Below are 20327 nucleotides of genomic sequence, written 5' to 3' on the forward strand. Positions count from 1 at the left end.
CCAGAGCTCACAGTGACTGGTATTCTGTGTGAGAAACAGGAGACCTGTGATTGGAAGAAGTCACCGTTACTGAAGCCAAATGTAATGTCTCTCTAAATCCTTGATCTTCTTGGACTTGTCGACCTCAGCTCTGCCACTCATCACTCTCAGTTTAAACTACATTAAAATCAAGAGAAGTTGTTCTTCTCTGACCTAATGGCTGTCAAAGAGTGAAGACAGTTTTAGCAAAACATGGTTACATACATGTTTTTACATATGTCTTCATTGTAATAATCAGCAGGACAACTGATAACTCATATAATCCCATTGAGAAGAAAATACATAATTAAGCCAAATGGCTCACATCACTTCTGAGGGCACAGCACGTTGGTTTGGTTCATACCATTTAACGTAAACGAATCGTCTACTACAGCTTGACCTTGAAGTTATAGACAGATGTTTTTGCCATTTTCTAATGATACAATTCCAGTGTCTACAGGCTTGTTTCCCCACAGCTCCCACAAACCCGGGGGACGTCAGCCTTACGTTTGAAAATACTTCTGTTTCACGACATACTCAGTATTGAAGGTGTGTAAGTAATGACACAACAACTTTGACCAAATGACCAAAAAATCGCTTATTCAAATGTTAGAGTTGCCGTTAGACTCATTAGACGTTGCAAATCTTTTCCGGTTTTAAATAAGACATTCAGAGTAATCTTCAATGATCCCTGACACCAGTCATCACTACTCTGCCCCCTGAACCATGTCCTTCGCTCCGTGTAAGTTTAGAGAGCGGTTGTAAATAAATGACAGTCATCAAACATCTGCTCTCATCGTGTGCTGTTTGAAAGGACGTCTAATGTTACACGCTGCCTCTTTAAGACTTCACTTCTTATTCCTGGGACCGAACGTTCAACAGGAAATGACTACATGCCCTTGTAATGCCTCACCTTTATTTTTACAACAAATTGTCCTGTTGTAAAATAATACGACAGCTAACCGTCCATCTTAAAATACTTAATCTAAAATGTCCTGATTCCTTGGCCTCGGATGACATCATATTTGATCCTCTTGTGGAGCAACCTCTCTGGAATTATAATGACTTCTATTTGCAAATGCATTTATTTTTTACATTATTGATTCCTGTTTTTACCTAGATCAGTATGAGGAACCTCAGGTGTCAGACACAGAATGGCAGGTGAGACCCATAAACTTCTCACCAGACATTATATGACTGAGACAAGATGTGAACATGAGGGAGATCAAGTGAAGAGGAAGTTCACCAAGAAAACTACCAATCACTTAAATAAAGCTGTGTCCTCTCTGTAGACGGGTTTTATTATGAAACATGTTCACTTGTGTACTCATGACAAAGACCTGCTGGTAAAGCCCATAGAAGAAACAAGCCATATAGCAGAGTTAGCGTAGCATCACTTGTCCTAGCCTTGGTAAAGATTAGCCTACTAAACACAATATATGTTAAATAAAAACAAAATGTATTTATTTATTTGTAGAGTTCTAAACATGATACAAGTTTATGTATAGTTTAAGAGGGTAGCTCCAGAGGACAACTGTCCTGATACTTTGGTAGACTGTTGACTCTTCTTGGTCTGAGCAACAATTGTTACTTGATGGTTGAAAAGCTAGCCAGAGTTAGCTTCCATAATGTCCATTTATCAGACACTCTTGGCCTGTAGCATCAGAAATGTAACAGTTCAGTTGTGCTAATTAATTTAATGTGACCAATCACTGATCACTGCAATTTTTTTCTGTGTTTTTTTTAACAACCCACAAGCTCCTGTCATTTTAATTGAATTACTGTCGTTTTCTGTGTTTAACATAACCCAACATAACCTCCTGTCATTTTAATTGAATTACTGTCAATGGTTTATAAAACACCACTTACAGGTTATAGTTAGCGAGCTAGATGCTTAATGTTGACAAATGCAGAATACTGATATATTGGAAAAGGGATGGTATGGTTATTTAACATATTTTTTTTTACTTAATTACTGGAATCAGGTCATTATTAGTGAACCACCTACAATAAACCAACAGATTCAGGAGGTCTAATCCCAACACCAGCTGGCAGAGTTTAAGGGTGCAGGGATAGTTGCCTTCAAGCACACACACCTCAATAATCTCTGGCCCACTACCCTGAATCTGTCAATCTTACTAAGAGGAAGACGGTTTAACAATCAACTGTAGAGAAAGAATACTGCAACAGAGGTGGTGTTTTTTGTAATGATCACTTGGCTTTTGGGTTAGAGATAAAAAAATATTCTGCAATATTCTCCTACAGAAGGTTAATCCACTCGTATCACGTTGAATCTTCAATATTGAGTTGAAATAATAATAAAAAAAAGTCTAACAATGTTAAGGCAGCATTTACTGCTCTGGTGTTTCTGTTTTGCTCATTTCTCCAGCTTATAGTTCCTACTGACTTTAAACTATATGATGTGATGGTTTTCAGGGCAAGTTTATCAAATAATATTTTAAGGTTATAGCTTTTGGGTTTTATTGCTGACTTCAAAGTATATCTCAATCAAACAAACATGCTTATTTTTGTTAGTAACAATGACCAGTGCTTCTTTCTGACTAGTTATTTGGACCGTGGCCTCCTTCTTGTTTTGCAGCAGATTAACCTGCACCAGAAGGTCCTGGGCTCAAAGCCCTGCTATTGTATTTGACTAAACAGATTAACCTATCACCTTTAGTCACATGCCAAATCTCAAAGCCAATTTAAGCTACATTTGTTGCATCCTTCTGTCATAAGCATACATATTTACTCACAGGTCGAAGGCGTGCCTAGACAACCGAGTTTCCTGTTCCAAAATATAGGCAACAACCTAAATATATAAGATTTATTATGGAGAGATGAGACTTTTAGTGTTTTCGCGAAGCCATAAATACTACATCCTGGCTTGTTTCATAACACATGGGTAAACCGCAGAACCATAATTCATGCTGTTGATCATCCAGAGCCTCCTGCTAATCTTTTCTTGGTAACATCTCTCTTTGACTGCTGACTGCCGCATACCCACAAATCAACAAACTTCCACTGCCAGGGCGAAGACACGTCCCGTCTGCACACGTGATAATATCTGAGGCATTTTCTTTTTAAGCCATAGTGGAACAAATATAATGTATGTCTGGTGTGTGTGAAAGGTTCATTAGTCAAACTCAGGTCAGCTTCACAGGCCTGACATTTAGCCGCAGTCTCTCACTCTCGCGTCTCTTAGTCAGGACACTTCCAAACTGAGACATGAGTCCCAGAGGCCTGGAAACCCGACCCCTCACCCATCAGTGTCTCCTCCCTCACACGACCTCCCTGCACTTAGATTTTGTGTGACACTGTGGCAGGTTCGCATGGACACACTGCCCTTTGGAAAATTCCCTGGCCGCGACCAGCACGAAACTTTGAGTAACGCCACGTTCGGTCGAGACGGTATCTAGGAGTGAATTATCGCCACAGCTTTGATGTGGTGACGCCACTGACATATTTATGACCACTCCGTTGATATCATGTTCTGCCCTTGTCAGCAATTTCAACAGGAACAGTACAGGTGAATCATACATTTAAAATCAAGCGCAATTTTTCATCAGTCGGCCAAAATTAGATTAAATTAGGATTGACCAACAAACACTCCCCAACAATATCATCTCACAGTATTTTTTGCAAACATTCTTCAATACACAGTTTTTTTCATTTCAATATAACTTAAAACAACCTGGAGGCACAATTGTTGGAAAAAAAACATTTCTTTAACACTACCGGCAAAAAAGCTTTTGCTAGCCTAACTTTTAGCCTTCTTAATTGTGAACCTGTTAATTGTAACATCTGGTGCTGACAACTTAAATGACAACTTTGTATCTTTTCTGGTTGGTCATTTATAAAGCTAATATTTTGCTTCTTGCTACATTCTTCTTTTTTAATTTTTGCTTTGTGAATGAAACCTTTTTAGAGGAATGTTTTTGGCAAGTAATGCCATTATTTTTGCTAACTGCGCTAACTAATGAAATTTGTTTTTGGATAACTGGCTATTTTCTATGCTAACCTTTGGCTAGGTGATAACATTTAATAAAATGTACAACTATATTTGAGCTAACATGAATTTGTTGAGCTGTTGTCAAAAACTTGCTGATTTTTGACAACTTCTACAAATAAGCTACCTTTTGGAAATATTATTCTTTTAGTTAACCCTTGTGTTGTTTGTTTTTTTTTTTTTTTTGCCCATCATAAGATATGTTCTCTCACTTCATTCAATTATTTCTGAGGTAATGTATACCATATCTGAACCTTTATAAACAGTTCGTTTTTTTTAGTAAGTCATTTGTTGCTAGCAATTTTGACATTTGGGTACTTTTTATCTTTGCACCTGTTTTCATATGTTGTCTTGTTTCTACAAGCCTAGTGAGTGAAAATTGAACATTATACATTTTCAAATTTGCCTCCGTGATAAGAGGCAGATTTAATATGTCATGCCATGAGTTTGCACACACCCACATTTGCACGGACATGCTCTGACCCACACGTTCAGCCTCTCCAAACCCAGCTGCAGCCTTACCTCTTGAAGAAAATCTCCCACCCCGTCAGCTGTTGTGCTCCTGCAGGGCCAGGGACTGTGCCTTCAGCCTGTACCAGCCCAGACGAACCTTTATCTTTAAGTATGAATTGTTTCTCCTTTTCTCTGCTCTCCCTTCTTAACAGTGTGTGTCCCCTTTTCTCTCCTGTGTCCCGGCCTCCGCTGATACAATCCAGGTGGAGAAGAGCTGCGTTTTTTCCTGAATGACAGAAGGAGCTTCTGTTGTTGATGCTGCTGCTGCTAACGCTGCCGCTGTGCTCGAGGATGATGATGATGTCTGAGGCTGGGGACTAGAGAGACGGACCGCATGTGTGCATGAGTTTGTGTGTGCCCGTGTGTGTGCGTGAGACAGAGAGAGAGAGAGAGAGAGGGGGAGAGAGAGAGAGAGAGAGAGAGCAGTGGTATGCTAGGAACTGCCAAGTAGATATCAGCCTGTTACAGTTAAATTTAAACCACCCTCCCTCCCTGCTGACACCTTGAGCCACTGCTGCCTCTCCAGCATGCACACACACATACACACACACACACACACACACAGCAGAAATGGACATGCACACTGGGTTCAGATAGGACCATATGGCCACTGACTAAACACACTCCTGTAGAGTTTATCCGTGTCCATCAGGAAACAAACAGAAAGGGCTGTAGAGGAGCAGAGGAATTCATCCATCCATTCATTCATTCATTCATTCATTCATCCATCCATTCATTCATTCATTCATTCATTCCCTCAATAATCTAATTCCAGCCAATTTCAATCCAAACAGACTGTTACAGCTGGTTAGCGGTTTCAAACATCGCTCTACCCTCATAAATAAATTCCTAAGAGTAAATTCAATGTTGACCTTGATGTTGCAATCTTGCAACACATTTCAGAAGAAACTAGTTTTGTGTGAGCAGTGAGTTTGTCTGAGGTTCATTTTTATTGAGTCCTTGTAATAAAGAGGTTCCAATGATGAAATAGAAAAGATTTGATCATTATGCCCTTCAAGATTGAATTATGCCGACTTTTGCGAAGGCGAACATTTGTTTATGGAATATTAGAAGCCCTCGTGGATACTGTATGTTCCTCATCCTCCCAAGGCTGTTTGTATTCCAGTATAATCTAAGGTCATGCACATTCAGCAGTAGTTTATGCCCTACAGCTTGAAGACAGATATTTCTACTGACTTCCTGGATATTTCACAGTAAAGTTACCTGTAGATGGTGAATTAATGTCTTCTCCAGGTCTTTGAACTGTTAGATCGTCCTCTCTCCTTAGTTGTTGCTCGATTTATACACAAAAACTATAACGTTACAAGATAACCTGATCATTCACTCTCCTTGTGTTTGTCACTCTGTTTAAATTCTCTTCCCCTCTTCCCTGTTCCATGTACCTGTTCGTTTATCTTCCTCACCTTGGAGAAAAGTGAGGTTACACTTAAAATAGGGACCAGACTCCAAGTGTCAGCCCCTCCTCTGGTTTTAAAACTGGGTTAGTTTAGTGGTGCAGTGTCGGGCTGAAGGGTCAGTCACGTCTGAGTCAGGGCCTCTGCTGATGTCAGAGCAGCAGTGACAAGGTCATGGGACTGTTTTGGCGAAAATCTTTGTCCTTTGTCCTGCATCACATAACCTCATGGACCCCCTGCAGTTCACCCACTGAGCCTCCAGGGGGTGGAGGATGTAATTCTGACATTGATACACCAACTTACACACACACAGCATTAGAAACTCATGCCTTTACTCTTAAAGCCATGATACCAAAGAGTCTTTTGACGTATTGGCTGCTGAGTTTCTTCTTAACTGAGGTCTTATATATATTAGACTGTTCATCTAGTTGGTCAGAACAGGTCCTGGGGACATCTCTCCAGCCCTCACTCATCAATAATAATAATAATAATAATAATTATTATTATTATTATATTGACAGGCTACAAATGTTGGTAAACCGTTGCCTTTTCAGGAACAACATCACTGGTTTGATTCCTGGTTCATCTCTCTGTATGGAGTTAGTTCTTCCCATGTGTGCCGGCCAATGGCTGCTTGGATAATAAAGATAATAATAATACGTCATCTTAAAATAATTCTTACAGTTGGGTATTCAGTGAAAAACTGTCAAGTTGAATTAAGGAGGGCAAAACTTCACGGAGGAGAAAATTGCAAATGAAGGGGGAAAAAAGTCCCACTCATGGAATCTGGGAAATACCTACGCTGTGGTTTGAAAGGGAACGTATTCTCTGTTTAATTTTGTTCAGTCTCATTCTGACACCTTTATTCTTGGCACTCATCGGTACCATGTTCTCAATCCATGCTATTTATGTAGCCATTCTATAGCTATTATAGTGATCCCACTCCTCCTGCTGTGCCTATGCTGCAGCAGCCAACTGTAATCATGACCAGCACTGGTCAATGTCAGAGCAGATCAACGTGCAGTGTCTGCATAAAAACAAGGCCATTCCTGCACAGATCACATTTATTCAAGGTCCCAGGAGAGGGCGAGGGTAAAACTGAGGTAAAGCTGTGAAACTTTTCACAAGAGAAAAAAGAAACCTCGTACACACCCCTATAAAACACACAGATTTATTAGGGTTCAGGAACATCTCTGCATGGCTGGTATTTATGGCCAGTCTGAACCTCAGTGGAGTCATGATTTCTACACCTCCTGAATCAAAGCAGCCTTTGTGGTAAACGTGTTACTCTGTGTAACTGCTTGTCATTTCCCAAGTAATAATGTTTTAACACCGCACTACTTTAAGGTAGTATGGATGAATACCCAATACAACCATGAATGAAACCCTCAGTCACAGGAAGTTAATCTGTGAGTAAGGTTCCACTCTGTCTTTGTGTATGTTTGTTTTGTGAGAACAGACCCTCTAGGTGGCACTATTGCAGCTAACAAGATGTAGCAGGCTATGGGTGTTAGCAGAATGACTTTAATCACATCTTTGGAACAGAGATGTCACGATACATGTCTCGGGATGTGATGGGGTGTTTTTTAAAACTTTTTGCTGTTTTGTAAGTATAGAGTTTAAAAGAGTAACAGAGCAAGTTTTTTGTCCATTCCATTCCCTGCATGCAGTTGTATATTGAACACTATATAGCGCCTCCACTGGTAGCTTGTGTGGGTTGCAAAGCCTGTAAATTTTCCCCATTGGGGGACATATCTCCAATATGGTTCACTTCTACCCTTTTGTGGTATGATAACAACTGTAAAATGACTGACATCATTCACAGTTGTGGTTCTTATTATCCACTATAGTGAATGTATCATTTCACTTATATTTCATAGTAAGTTATATCTGCAAACTCAACAGTATAAATGTAAGAAAAGGGAAGCTGATATCCCTGTTACTGTAGCACTATGCTAACTGCACATGTGGGGTGTAATTTGATACTTAACGCTGTCAAAAGAAATGCACATGCTACTGCTGTAAGTGGAGCACGAGGCCAAACATGAGACCTAACATAAAGGAGCTTTCATGGTCTGTGCTGCTTTGAAGAAACGGAGGTTTGAAAATGAGCCTGCGAGAGGATTGTGTCCCTGTGCGATGTATAAACGCAATTCCTGGGCCACAAATGAACTGATCTGAACTCTCATGTGCACACAGGTGTCATTCAGAGCGTCACATACTGTTTCTGGTGTCCTGCACTCACACATGCGTCAGCCTTTGTGTCCTGGAAAAGCATTGCAGTGTCCTGGAAGACCATTTACAGCTGCGGTGTGTGTAGAGCACACAGGTTATAAAGGGATTTTTCTTTTATTAAACAACTCCCTTGTGGCCGTTGTCATCAGACAAAGTCGCTCACTTTACCGTCCCTTAACCTACACTTAAACTTTATATAACTTGCTACACTACACACTAATCTTTTAGTAAAGCACAGATGGTGAAACCGTAGAGAAATATGTTTGCTGTTATTCTTAAAAACAAATGGGACGACAATGTGACAGGAGAAATACTGCTAAAAAAGTTGGTCAAAGATACAGTGGCAATACAGAGAAAAATGACATTGTTTTTTGTGAGTTGCTTATATTTAATTTTTTTAATTATTGTAATCACTTTTTTAGTTAAAGCAATGGACCATGGAATGTATATGTAATAAACACACGCACACATAGAAAACCATGTGGTGAAAGATGGTGAGTTAGAAACGTCCAGTCATGCAGCGTCTGTCATGAAGTTCTCACAGCAGGCAGCCGGTGAAGTTAATTTTGTCATATTTACAATTAGGGGTCGGTGTCAATTTACTACTGTACATGCGTCAACACCAAGGGGGCTTTAAACTGGAAATAACTGCATTTCCTGTACGTTTTCAAACAAGTTTGGCTTATTATTTAAAATTGATATCTGCAAAAAACCTTTGGTCAAAAACAGTGTGTAGTAGCAGCAGTGGAAAGGTCATACAGGTCACATTCTAGGAGGACTCTCAATAGGCATGTCAATATACTGTAGTGCAAGTTCAAAATACTGTTTTTGATTCTTATTCTGAAGTCAGATCAAATAGAGAAATTTTACAGTAACAACGGGTTTTCTCCACTCCAGTTCTGTATTGAGATGAACTAAAAGACAACAAAAACATGTTCTATTATCAGACACATCCAACATTTAGATTTAGTTTCACTTTCTGCCACTATAGCAGCTAACGCTAGGATCTGTGGCCCGATGAGTCCACTTTTACACCAGAATCTTCATGTAATTATCAGCAGGACAGTACCACGGCCCAAATTCTAAAAGCATTGAGCTGTAAAAATAACGTGAATGCAAATCTCTTACACACGATGTCGTGTCATACAACAGCCATGACCGATTGTCTTTATCTGCAAAAATTGTATGGTTACCAATACAAAATCCAAATATCGTTTTTGCATTTCCTTTTTAAATATAAGAGCTTCTTCTGAAATTTGGTTTGTGCTCTGATAATATTCCTGTCTGTAAATCAGACACAGATCAATGGGTCCTTAGTGCAGTCAATTTGTCCTTGATTTCATTGTGGAATGATTTGTTAGCTGCGATGCAAATCTATCCTAAACATTTTTCCACTTGGAACTGCCAAGAGTCCATGATCCTTCTCCTCCTTCCCCCTTTTTCTCCTCCTTCTCTCCTCCCTCCTGTGCCATCAGCACTATTAGAGTGGACAGTTTAAAAACAGAGGTATTTACGACTCAGCACTGGCCTCTAAAGTTCCTGGAGCTTCACACCAGCAGTGTGACACCGCCCGTTTAAAGATAGACATCGTTTGGGTTTGGTTATCTGGCTGACCCCTGTGCAATTAAAGCAACACTAAGTATAGTATAAGAAGGACATTTCCAAAAGCTGGAGCGGGGACCGACCATCGCACGTGGACTGGATTTTTATTGGCCAAAATCTTATTTGTTTTCTATCTTGATAATATAATATCTTACATTTAGCTGTAGCTGGGCTAACTATTTTTTACAGGCTTTTGTGCTAATGTTAGAGAAAGTTTCTTGCCATATTTTAATTGCATGCTTTATTTTTTAAAAACATTTTTGGGTCTCAAAGCAAATGTTTAAACCTGTAGCCTTTTTTGATATGTAGTACATTTTGTTTTTCTTTTTTGACTTTTACTCTTCATTGAAAGGCTTAAAGATGATTTTTGATCTATTGTGTAAATGAGAACCAACAGATAAAACTGTAAAATAAAGAATGAAGGAGAATCAAGGACCTGAAGTACAAATATCAGTAAAAATATCTATATCAGTTTTATGACAATATTTCCAGACTAAATATTTACCAAAATTAAATATTTTGAAGTAAAATCCCAGCATTTTATGCTGAGATAATTCACCTAATGCAAAATTCTAATCGAAACTTCTCAGCGTCTGAATCAAAAGAATCTGTCGCCACCTACTGGTCAAAGGGAGTGTTGACACAACCTTCTTTCATAATTTTAACCCCAGCAAGCGGTGCTAATTGCACATTGGCTTCACCTGCTTGGATCTGCAGTGAGAAGGTGCAGCGAACACTGGGTGTCCTTACCCAGGACTTGGATTGGCGATTTAAATTTTTGTTTTGTTTTTATCGTTGTGTTTTGGTTCTGTCACATAGTTGAACTGGACTCCTAATGGACACCATAAAGTACCTGGAAATGTCACAAGATTCCACCAAGAGACAGGGTGACGTGAAGATGGGTAAGTATGAAGACATTCTCACCCTGACAAAGGAGGTGTTAAAGCTAATATTTACTGTTGTTGTGCTTTTTTATGCTGGATTTCTGTAGAAATCTCAGAACTTGTATGCACCAACTCAATGCTGCAGGGGATGAAGGGGTATCAGCCAACACCAGGTGACCTGGAGTTTATTAGGATGATGAAAGAAGAGAAACTGCAGGTGCTTCTGTTGCTTTCACTCACATTTATATGATTTTATTACTACAATTTCTTTCTAAGGTGACCAGTTTGTGATTAATCTGTGGACTGTCCTCAGGCCAAGATCAAAGACATTCACATGATATTGGAGAAGAACCTACATTTGGAACTGGTCTCCAAGGACACGGAGAAGGCTACCTTTACACAGGTGGATAAAAAGATACGTTATCCATGTTATTTATAGAAATAAGCCACTTAAAAAAACAAGGGTTGATATGAAATTAAGCCTTTCACTGTTTCTGTTGAGTCACATGGAAAAAATATTTGTTCATTGTTTTGTTTTTGGTTTTTGTTTTTTGTTTTTTTGCAATTATGTTAGGTGTTGACTTACATAATTAGGAATATAAAAATAAACCAGTAGGTGCCAGAAAAACAACTTACGGTTACACCTACTGTTAAACTGTCTATTGCTGGAAAGGCAAAAAAAAAAAAAAAAAATCTAAGAAATCTAAATCTGATGTTAGATGTGTACAAAGAGGAAGGCTGTGTATGTTATTATATTTGGACAGTCCCCAGAGCTGCCCACTAATATCCTGTTGTTGTTTATGAACATGATACTGTCCAGTTTGCAGGTATATTTACTATGAAATAACACAAGACATACAAAGACTCAACGATCATACGATTGTACATATTCCGGTTATTACAGTGACGGCACATACTAGATATATGCGTACAGTATGTGAGTTCTGACCGAGGTTTGAGTTACGTCGCACGGTGTGAACGGAACTCTGAAGTGGAGAAGCCTCTGTATTTGAACTGTTGTTTATTCTTTTACAGGCAAAATTAATGCAGGAGAAACTCCAGACATTTATTGACAAGAAGAGGAACGAGTTGTTGCTGATGAAGAGGATGATGGCAAACAAGTAACAATTAAATAATCTTTTTTTTTTTACAAAGTTACTAATTAATACCAAAAGTGTCTGAATGTAAATTTTTATCTCAATTTTTGATAGCGAGAAAAAAATTACTGAAGAAATAGAACAACTTGAGGTAAACAACGTCACCTGAGATGTTTTAATTAATTGACCAAAATGAGTTGTTGAGTCAAATGATCATATATTTTGGTTAATTATGAATATTTTTGATGAACACACAGAAGACCATGTTTGGCCTCACGCTGGAAATTGCACAACAGGAGGTGAGACAACATTCTTAGAAACAACGTTGGTGAACTAATCAAAGTGTTCCACAGAGTCACTGCAGTTTCTTCTGACACAGACACAAACCAGCAGAGAAATCAAAAATGAGGTGGAAGCACGAGTCGTCTCAGAGGAGCTCGGTGATCAACAACAAAGGCTCCGGGACACAACAAACCACGGCCAACCGAGGAGGAGAGAATCCCCCGACATTGAAACAAAACATGTGGAGGAGACCAGCGTGGAAAACAACACCAACAAAACCGTGAAAATGACAAAAACCAAAGCCAAGTCTGTGAAAACAGCCAAGTCGAAGCAGAAGAAACTTGAAGAGCCAGAAGACAATTCCAAAAAGTCCAGGAGGGGGAGAAAGAAACCTCCAGAAGTCTCCGCTCCTTCAGGGAGAATGGGAACTGAGCTGAGTCCTGAAAAAACTGCAGCTTCTCAACAGGGAGGTGTTGATGAGGAGACACAAAACCCTGCTCTGAGGAGATCCAGGAGGCTGGCAAAAAAGAGCTGACGTTTGTACAAGAAGCTAGGAAACATCTCCATTTGGTTTGAACATAAAACAACTCGCCAATATTCTGGAGAGAGTGAGTGTCGAGATTCCTCAGATTGTTGATTTTAAACTTACTTAATTTTTTTTATTCAATAAAAAGTGCTCCACTTCTGATACTACAGCCTGCATACTACATCTGACCGTGCAAGTTTTACATTTGGCCGAAATACACTGAATTATGAGGCAAATGTGTACAAGGTCCTGTTTAAGTATTTAAAGATTTGAGGTTGCTGTTGATATGAAATGTCTTCTTAAAAGTGTCCGGTCTAAAGAAAACAATTTTGTAATATTAAATTTCTAGGTGATTAATCCATACTCTAATAAAAACGTTTTTCCCCAAAGGCCTTTTATCTAAAAGAAGAACAATAAGAGAGGAAAAAAAGAAGCAAAAGCTCCAAATAAATGCTAACTCTTTCTTTGGTGGTTTCCTTGGATAAAGAAATCAACACTACAGATTTGAGGAGTGGTCTTTCTCAGATTATGGCTAGGCATTAGCTTAATTAGAAGCTAACGCTTCTAATTTGAAAAAAAAAAAGTAAAATGGTAGAGTTGGTGGTAAAAAAAGAGACAATTGGCAAACTTTATGAAATAATGAAATATAGGGTTTTTAAAAATCAGTCAAAACATGTTTCAAGAAAAGCTGAAAATTAGCCAAGTTTAGCATAAAGTTAGCCAAACACTGGCTCAATGGGAAGTTTAAATAGATATAGATGAAAAAAGTCAAACATGTTGTTTCTTAACTGAAGCCTGGGAAACTTTCTCCCTCTGACTGTAATCCACTCTCTGACTCTTTTCCCCCCTCTCTATAAGTATGCCAACAGATCTGTGCGATGGTCAAACACAACCACACAGACTAGTCATACAGGCAGAAACCATTGATCAACATCCTGCTATTAGCTTTAATAGCCTGGTGTCAATAAAGTCACTTTACCTTTCCAAAAAACTCTCAAACATCAGTTTCTGCTGAGCTATTGGCTGAAAACTGTTTTTTTCTGTTATTCCTTTTCCCCCCTTTTTCTCTTCACGGCTCCAAGTTTCTCTGTTTGTGTTTGCCAAACCTGGAACCCTGAAATGTTTTACAAAGTCAAAGGCATGGGAACGTTACCTCAAATACGTCAATTTCAGAAATCAGATCTTGTTTATGAACCTCTTCCAAGCAGACAGCCCGGATCCTGGCCCAAAGAATTGTGGGTAATGGATTATTTACAAATTGCTCATGTCTTTTGCCTTGCGGCTGCACAAACTGCTCTGTTTTTGGGGGCACTTTTGAAATGACCTCAGTATTTTTCCCTATTTAGAAGGAAAAGGCAAAAACACTGTCGCTGTTCTTCATTAGGAAATGTTGTGGATTAGGAGTGAGAAAATCTAAATAAATCTATAACTGTATGGTTAAAAATAACTTGAACAATAACAACATATTTACTAGAACATCTCTGGCAGATGAGATGTTCTAGTAAATATGACGTGGATTAGACCAGCGGTCCCCAACCTTTTTTCGAACACTTAAATAGAAAAATCTAAGTTTAATAAAATTATGCATTTTTTTCACAAAAGAAATTCCAGATAAGCTAATACATTAGGCAAAAGCTAAAAGGTGATGTAAGAAAAATGCTAAAAAAAAATTAACCTAAAACTGCACAAAATATTGCAATAAATAAATAAATAAAAGTTTTCTAAGAAGACTATAAACTGAAAAAATTAAATTAAAAACTGCTAGAGCAAAGATTCTGAGCCTGTGTCAAAGCCTGTATTTTAGAACTTTATAAAATATATAAAATATAATATAAAATATGATGTATAATGTCAGATAGCCTCATAGGTCTAGATATAGTCCAAGTTATAACTAGCACTCAATTATTTAATTTTATTTTCGCTCAAACCTGGAAATTAGTGATTTTGTTTTTCTATCAAACCCCATAGGTTGTTGTTGCAGTTTTGCCTACCTCACGTTTTCACTGCTCTTTTTTCTGATTTAATGATGAAAATAATTCAGTTTAGTTTATGAGTAATTTAAGTGTGGAATACTCTCAAACATCATAAACAGCCAGTGTTTGTGAATCTCTGGTTTCCCTGTGTCTCTGCCTCTGCTGTCACTGATGCTTCTGTGTCTGTTCCTCAGGCTGGGTTCCAAATACTGCAGTGTTTACTGCAGTCTGACCTCAGTTCTGACTCAGGGGCTTTTTAGTACATGGTTCAAATCCCCGGTAAAAGTGGAAAATATATTTACTTAGCCTTAAAATTCAGGATAGAACACTTTCTAAACTGCATATGAACATGGGTTTTTTTTCATGCCTGATTATCAGACTATATATGTTACATGATTTGAGTTTTAATTTTCTGTTGGTTTAGATACTCACCAGTTAAATCTACAGTTGCCTCAGTTTTAATAATTTTTCTAGTTTTTTTTAGTATGTCTGCTGTGACAAGTATTCAGCTGCAGTCCATTTGTCCTTCCCTGTTATGTCTCTGTGTTTGACTTGGACTCAGAGACATGTCGGTCCCCACTGCACTGCCAAGGAAAAGCCAGTAAAAGTATATTAGAGTGTGGGCTGAGCCCAGAGGAGGTGACACATGTATGTGCCGCCGTGCCAGAAACACACTGGTGCAACATGGACCACAGCCCACGAGTCTGAGTCTGAACCAAGTGTGGATCCCACAGTTTGGACATCTTGTGCCAGAGGCACTGTTCTAAGAGCCACGTATTTACTGGCTGTGAAGCTACACGGACTTTAACTGGTGATAACCAAGACGAGGTCACCTGTACTAGTAAAACAAAACCTGGCAACCATTGAAACTAGTTCTGTTCTGGTACTTGACTCAGACTCAACTAAAACTTTTCTTCAGTGACAATTGAATCTGATTCATTAACCCTGACTAATCACAGGGTAGCTGTTGATTAAACTGATCGTTAGTGCAATGATATGTGGATGGACGGTGGAACTATTGGGTATTAAAAAACTGGGAGGCACCATGAAGCATTTGGTTTCTCTGGGGCTTCAACCCAGGACTTTCTGCACGTAATTCAATGTGTATGACACACAAAGCCAATTTTACCCTGTGGAACCACAATAGAACACGTATCACTGTCCATGTGGTAAAAGTGTGAAAAAAAAAAACTCAATTCAACTTTTGGACTTAAAATCCTGAGGATTCTGGCTCCACTTTATTTGTCTAAGGTAACCTGTCACATGAAACTTGAAACTCGTTTTTTTGTTTTTTTTTTGACCATGTATCAAGACCTTGGAGACTCAATCAGGTCCAATCCTTTTCATTTGTCAATTGGGTTCTGGCCTAGAATCCTGAGGACTGGATCATTTCTGTAACTAGTAAGATATTTCTTCAATAACTCAGACTCTGTCTCTAAGCCAGAGACCAGGAGTCCATTAAACTTTACTTAAGTGTCTTGGGCTTGGACTTGAAACCCGGTGGATTTATCCTGACCTCAGGTAATTTGGACTCAGACATTAAGGGTGGGAACCAAACTCAGACACGGTTTTAACTACTACTCCTGTCGCACACAAAGACTAAGACTTGAACCAGAGGGGGATCAACTCAGATTTGACCCAACTTTTCTATCTGGATTTTGAACTGTAGTTACATTTAAACCTTTTGGTCATTAAATGTTTAACTCGTAATCTTTAGGATGTAAATCCAACATCCTTGTCCCTTTATTATTGATGAAGGTCAAAGGTTTCTGAAACAGGACATCTTGTTATGATGGCTGCTTCTCGGCCGTCATAAATCCCTCGCTCTGGGACTCTGTTCTAAGTCAACACAGTCTGGGTCTGAGCACGGTGCAAGTGAACTAAACTGGGCCAATGAAAACTTGTCGTCCTGGCGAAGGAAAAGAGAGTGCGCTCAGTCTGTCAAAGCTGGACAAACACGGTCCAACAGGGCAGGACTGAGCCCCTGAGGAGGGACTGCGTGGTCCGTCAGCAACCCTTTAAATTTCACGTTCCTTCTCCTCTGCGTGAGCTGTGTTTTTATTTTTGTTCTGTCTCTGTTTTGACTCAGTCTTTCCTTTTCTCTCTCTCTCTCTGTCTTTGTCACACGTCTACAGGAAGTCGGTGAGGTTGTGTGGGGGATTTTACGTATCAGCAGTGGCTACATGAAGTGGCAGCTAGGTGGTCTGGAACACCTCCCTGAGAATCATGGGAAGGACCAGTCTACTGCATTCCCATAGAGTAAAATAATACATCCCAAATCCATGGTGATTCACAGCTAGTTCTCGTTCATCATAGTACATGTATATATATATATGTATGTATGTAAATACATACATACATGTATATATATGTATGATACATACATGTATATATATTGTATGTAAATACATACATACATGTATATATATGTATGTATGTATATATATATATACATACTGTACATTTACGTAATGCTATGTTCAGCTGCACTGACACTAAACCTTCCTTTATTCTCTTTTCTCCCACTTTTGCATATTCAGGCAAGGTTCAGATGGTTCTTGCATATGTTATAGAGATAAAGCGGACATGACGGATAAAGGAGCAGGAGTCGCCAGACAGGAGGAGGAGAACAAGACACAGAGAAGGTTAGTGAAGGTTGGTTCTACAGTAGAGGGAAAGACTGGGTGAGACAGTGAGACAGAGGCAGATGATCAGTTATGGTGGCTCTTAAAAGCATCTTTTTTTAGCCTTAAAACTGTATCTTTGCTCTAGAAGAGTACGTTTATCCTCATCGTCCTCCGTTTGTCTTTAGTAAAGAGCTGAGCTGTGGCTCCTAGCAGGACTTTGTGCCACTCTACGTTACTGCCACTGTCACAGCGGCTTTGACAAGTTGCTTTGTTATGCTTGGATGCACCGCAAATCGGCCACAGCATATTTTTCCAGAGGAGTATTGGAGTCAGGGAAAAGAATTAAGTCGTCTAGGGTTTATTTTTAGGAAATTGTTGTGATGCTGAGGTATCTTGGCAAAACCCCTGATCCTCTGTCTCCCTCAGTCGTCTTTTTGTTTCTCTCGTCTGCAGCTGTGATCCTGCCAGAATCCTCTCAACGTTGTTGATGCTGAGTAGGACAAATACATTAGCACTGCAGCACCGAAGAGTGAGACCCTAATGACTTGATTAGGCTCCTCAGGAGGAGGCTGACTTCATCTCTGGAAGTCATTTAGTCGGCCGTAAAAGTATGTTAGTCTAGTATTTATAGGATTTTGAGGTGTCGTGTGTGAGGCCTGATTGCACTGTGAAAATCAACATCTTTTACTGCACATTAATCCCGACAATTACACACAATAATAAAGTTGCATTAGTCAATTAAAGCACACAAATGCTTGCACTAAAGCCTCTCTGTCGTTTAGTGGTTTGCCCAAGCATGGAAAAATCTCAGAAACAAAGTGTGAAGGGCTGAGGAATGTGTGAGAATGAAATCACAGCACTTCTTGCTCCTATACAAACACACAACAATCAGATGACCAACTGAATCATCTGCACCCATTACCACTGAGCCAAGTCACATGTTAATGATTAACCTCAATCTACAGGAATCACAGGCAACAACAGCAGCAACGGTGTAAAACTGAAGCAGAGACAAATATCTAAAATTATGAGAATGAAGTCAAAGATCCAAAAGGTTACCTTTTCATGTCTACACTATAATTACGACTCTGATTAATGAATGACTTTATACACATGAATGTACAACTTTATTGTTGTAAATTCAATGTGTGACTATTGTTTTTCTCTTAAACGTATGACTTAATTCTCAAACATTTAGATATTTTTTCCCCCAATTTTGTCCTGATATTTTGTCGTAGATCCCTAACTTGACCTCAAGTGAGGGCTATATTTTTTCTGTTTGACTCTTTGAAGTTGCAAAGCCGTTATCAATCAGTTAATTTTGATACTGTGCACTTTCTCTGTGTCAAAGTCCCATCCAGGCACTGGCCCAGTTTGTTGTTATGGCTGCAGCACGTTTGTCTAAATAGTGTCTGAGATATTTTAGAAATACAGTATGTTTCCAGAATCTGAGATGTAGAGCTGTGGAGAGTAGCCAACACAGCGTCTTGTCTGGTAAACGATATTATTATGTTTTATTGCCAAGTTGAGAAGTAAAACAGGAAGAAAAGATCTCTGGCAGAGATTTTTAATTTTTTTAAAGGGCGTTGGATTTAATACTGTAGGACAACTGCTCATCTTGTGATGGCTAACATGCTCCATTTTAACAGAGTTTCCTTTAGAGAGCACGGAAAAGAGAAAAAAACTAGAATGGATTTCTACAAACTAATGTTTCTGACAAATAGATGATTATTTATCTGGGATTTTTCACAGATAAAAACCACTAACAGATAATGTATGGATGGAAGAATTTACAGGTCCCTGTCCAGGGCTAGCAGAGGCCTGCAGGGGCTAACAGTGACCTGCCTAGATTTGGGACAGAATCTTACCTGCATCAGTTTCATCTGACATAAAGACAAAAGGAAAACATTTCTGTTGAATATCTTTCCTCATGAACTCCCAGGACAGGACTATTCTCCTGATAGTCATCGGTGTTTCACACATTGAGCTGAAATACCTGTGGTCATTCTGATTTCTTCACAGTTTAAAACATGTCCTGCACGATACAAATTACCCATAACCCCCCACCCTCTGCAGCGTGACCACCAGAGAGTACGAAGAGAGTAGGAGAAAAAAAAGTCCATCATTCATCACCCATGTGGAAATCGTCTGTTAATTGGTGTGGACAGCTCTGACAGATGTTTCATGGGAAAAGAGGAGAAGACGTTTGGCTGATTTTTCATGCTGTGATATTTCATCAAGCTCTAGGGTCTTCAGAATCAGGACAGAGTTGGCAACACCAAGGACCTCTAGCAGGCTTGCAGTTACGTTTAGCAGTTTGATTGATTTGATTGGATGGTCAAAGAACACACAAAATCTAGGAAACTCCATCTATAGCGACTCGCTTGAAAATGAGATTTTCTCTGCGTCCACTGCTCCACTGTTAAAACTAATGCCATGATTACAACAGACTGAACTTTCAGCATTAGCATGGATGGAGAGAGAAAAGGAATTGTTGTTGATACTGGAACGCTTGGATAATCTGTACAACAGAGTCCAGTACTTAAATCAGTAAAACTGAAGTACATTTTTCTCACTTTGTCCCCCTTTGGCCCAGTACCAACTGGTCCCCAGACTGTGGATTTTGGACCCCTGATCTAGGATATATCTCGGCATACTACATTTCTACGTAATATGGATAGTTTCTATAGACATGATGGCGCCATTAGAATGTGGATTTGTTCAGGCAGGATGCCCCCAAGGCCTAGATAAGAAATACATGGCACACCACTGATTAAAGGTAACACAGCCAAAAATTAAAAAAGGCTAAATGTTTCATTTTTCCTAAATTTGGTCACTTTGAGGTTATTTTAATGTTGGAAATATGGGTTTATGACTTCTACTGTTTTCAAAGTCAACATTTATTTGGTCTCCTGGACGTGACTTCTTGCTTCAACCTCATTCCACTCTCCTCTGGGCAAAACTCACACATTTGTCCCAAACCAACTGGACCCAGACTTTGTCCTGGACCTGGTGCACAAACAGAATGACTCCACAGCAAACCAAGGCTAACAAGAGAATGATACTTAAATGAAAACAATTGGCTGAGACTCAAAGAAAAGAAAATAGAATTTCTAAAAGAAAGATCATAAAAAAAAAAAGACTGT

The 20327-nt window shown here is 39.1% G+C and overlaps 2 protein-coding genes and 1 long non-coding RNA gene across 4 annotated transcripts in view; 2 read left to right on the forward strand and 1 right to left on the reverse strand.

Annotated features, from left to right (window-relative positions):
* filip1l (filamin A interacting protein 1-like) overlaps positions 1–4850 on the reverse strand; it is a 45504-nt gene extending 40654 nt beyond the window's left edge. The window contains exon 1 of the mRNA XM_025062485.1: positions 4550–4850. The gene's annotated coding sequence lies outside the window, so the exon portion shown is untranslated. The remainder of the gene's footprint in view (positions 1–4549) is intronic.
* Positions 4851–10465: 5615 nt separating this feature from the next.
* On the forward strand, positions 10466–12963 carry LOC103389233 (uncharacterized). Of its 2 annotated transcripts, XM_017038540.2 has the most exons (8): positions 10466–10516; positions 10612–10694; positions 10784–10893; positions 10990–11079; positions 11712–11797; positions 11888–11924; positions 12031–12072; positions 12153–12963. In XM_017038540.2, exons 2-8 carry the CDS (start codon positions 10628–10630, stop codon positions 12588–12590), a joined length of 870 nt encoding a protein of 289 aa, XP_016894029.1. In that variant the 5' UTR covers positions 10466–10516; positions 10612–10627; the 3' UTR covers positions 12591–12963. The 2 variants fall into 2 exon arrangements, with proteins under 2 accessions (XP_016894029.1, XP_024918257.1); XM_025062489.1 differs by having other exon boundaries at positions 10472–10694.
* A 3415-nt stretch (positions 12964–16378) lies between these two features.
* LOC107989499 (uncharacterized) lies at positions 16379–18588 on the forward strand. Its single transcript, XR_001761061.2, has 3 exons — positions 16379–16839; positions 17095–17199; positions 17635–18588. It is a non-coding gene; the product is annotated as an uncharacterized LOC107989499 (long non-coding RNA).
* Positions 18589–20327: the final 1739 nt, after the last annotated feature.

This window comes from Cynoglossus semilaevis, chromosome 14 (assembly GCF_000523025.1).
Source record: "Cynoglossus semilaevis isolate Cse_v1.0 chromosome 14, Cse_v1.0, whole genome shotgun sequence".
NCBI lineage: Eukaryota > Metazoa > Chordata > Actinopteri > Pleuronectiformes > Cynoglossidae > Cynoglossus > Cynoglossus semilaevis.

Bases quoted from the DNA above. Each gene is read 5' to 3' on its own strand.
- LOC103389233 (XM_017038540.2), top strand. From the start codon at position 10,628: ATGGACACCATAAAGTACCTGGAAATGTCACAAGATTCCACCAAGAGA. The intron at 11,080-11,711 runs GTGGATAAAAAG...ATTCTTTTACAG, and splicing joins AGAAGGCTACCTTTACACAG to GCAAAATTAATGCAGGAGAA. The intron at 12,073-12,152 runs GTGAGACAACAT...CTTCTGACACAG, and splicing joins TGGAAATTGCACAACAGGAG to ACACAAACCAGCAGAGAAAT.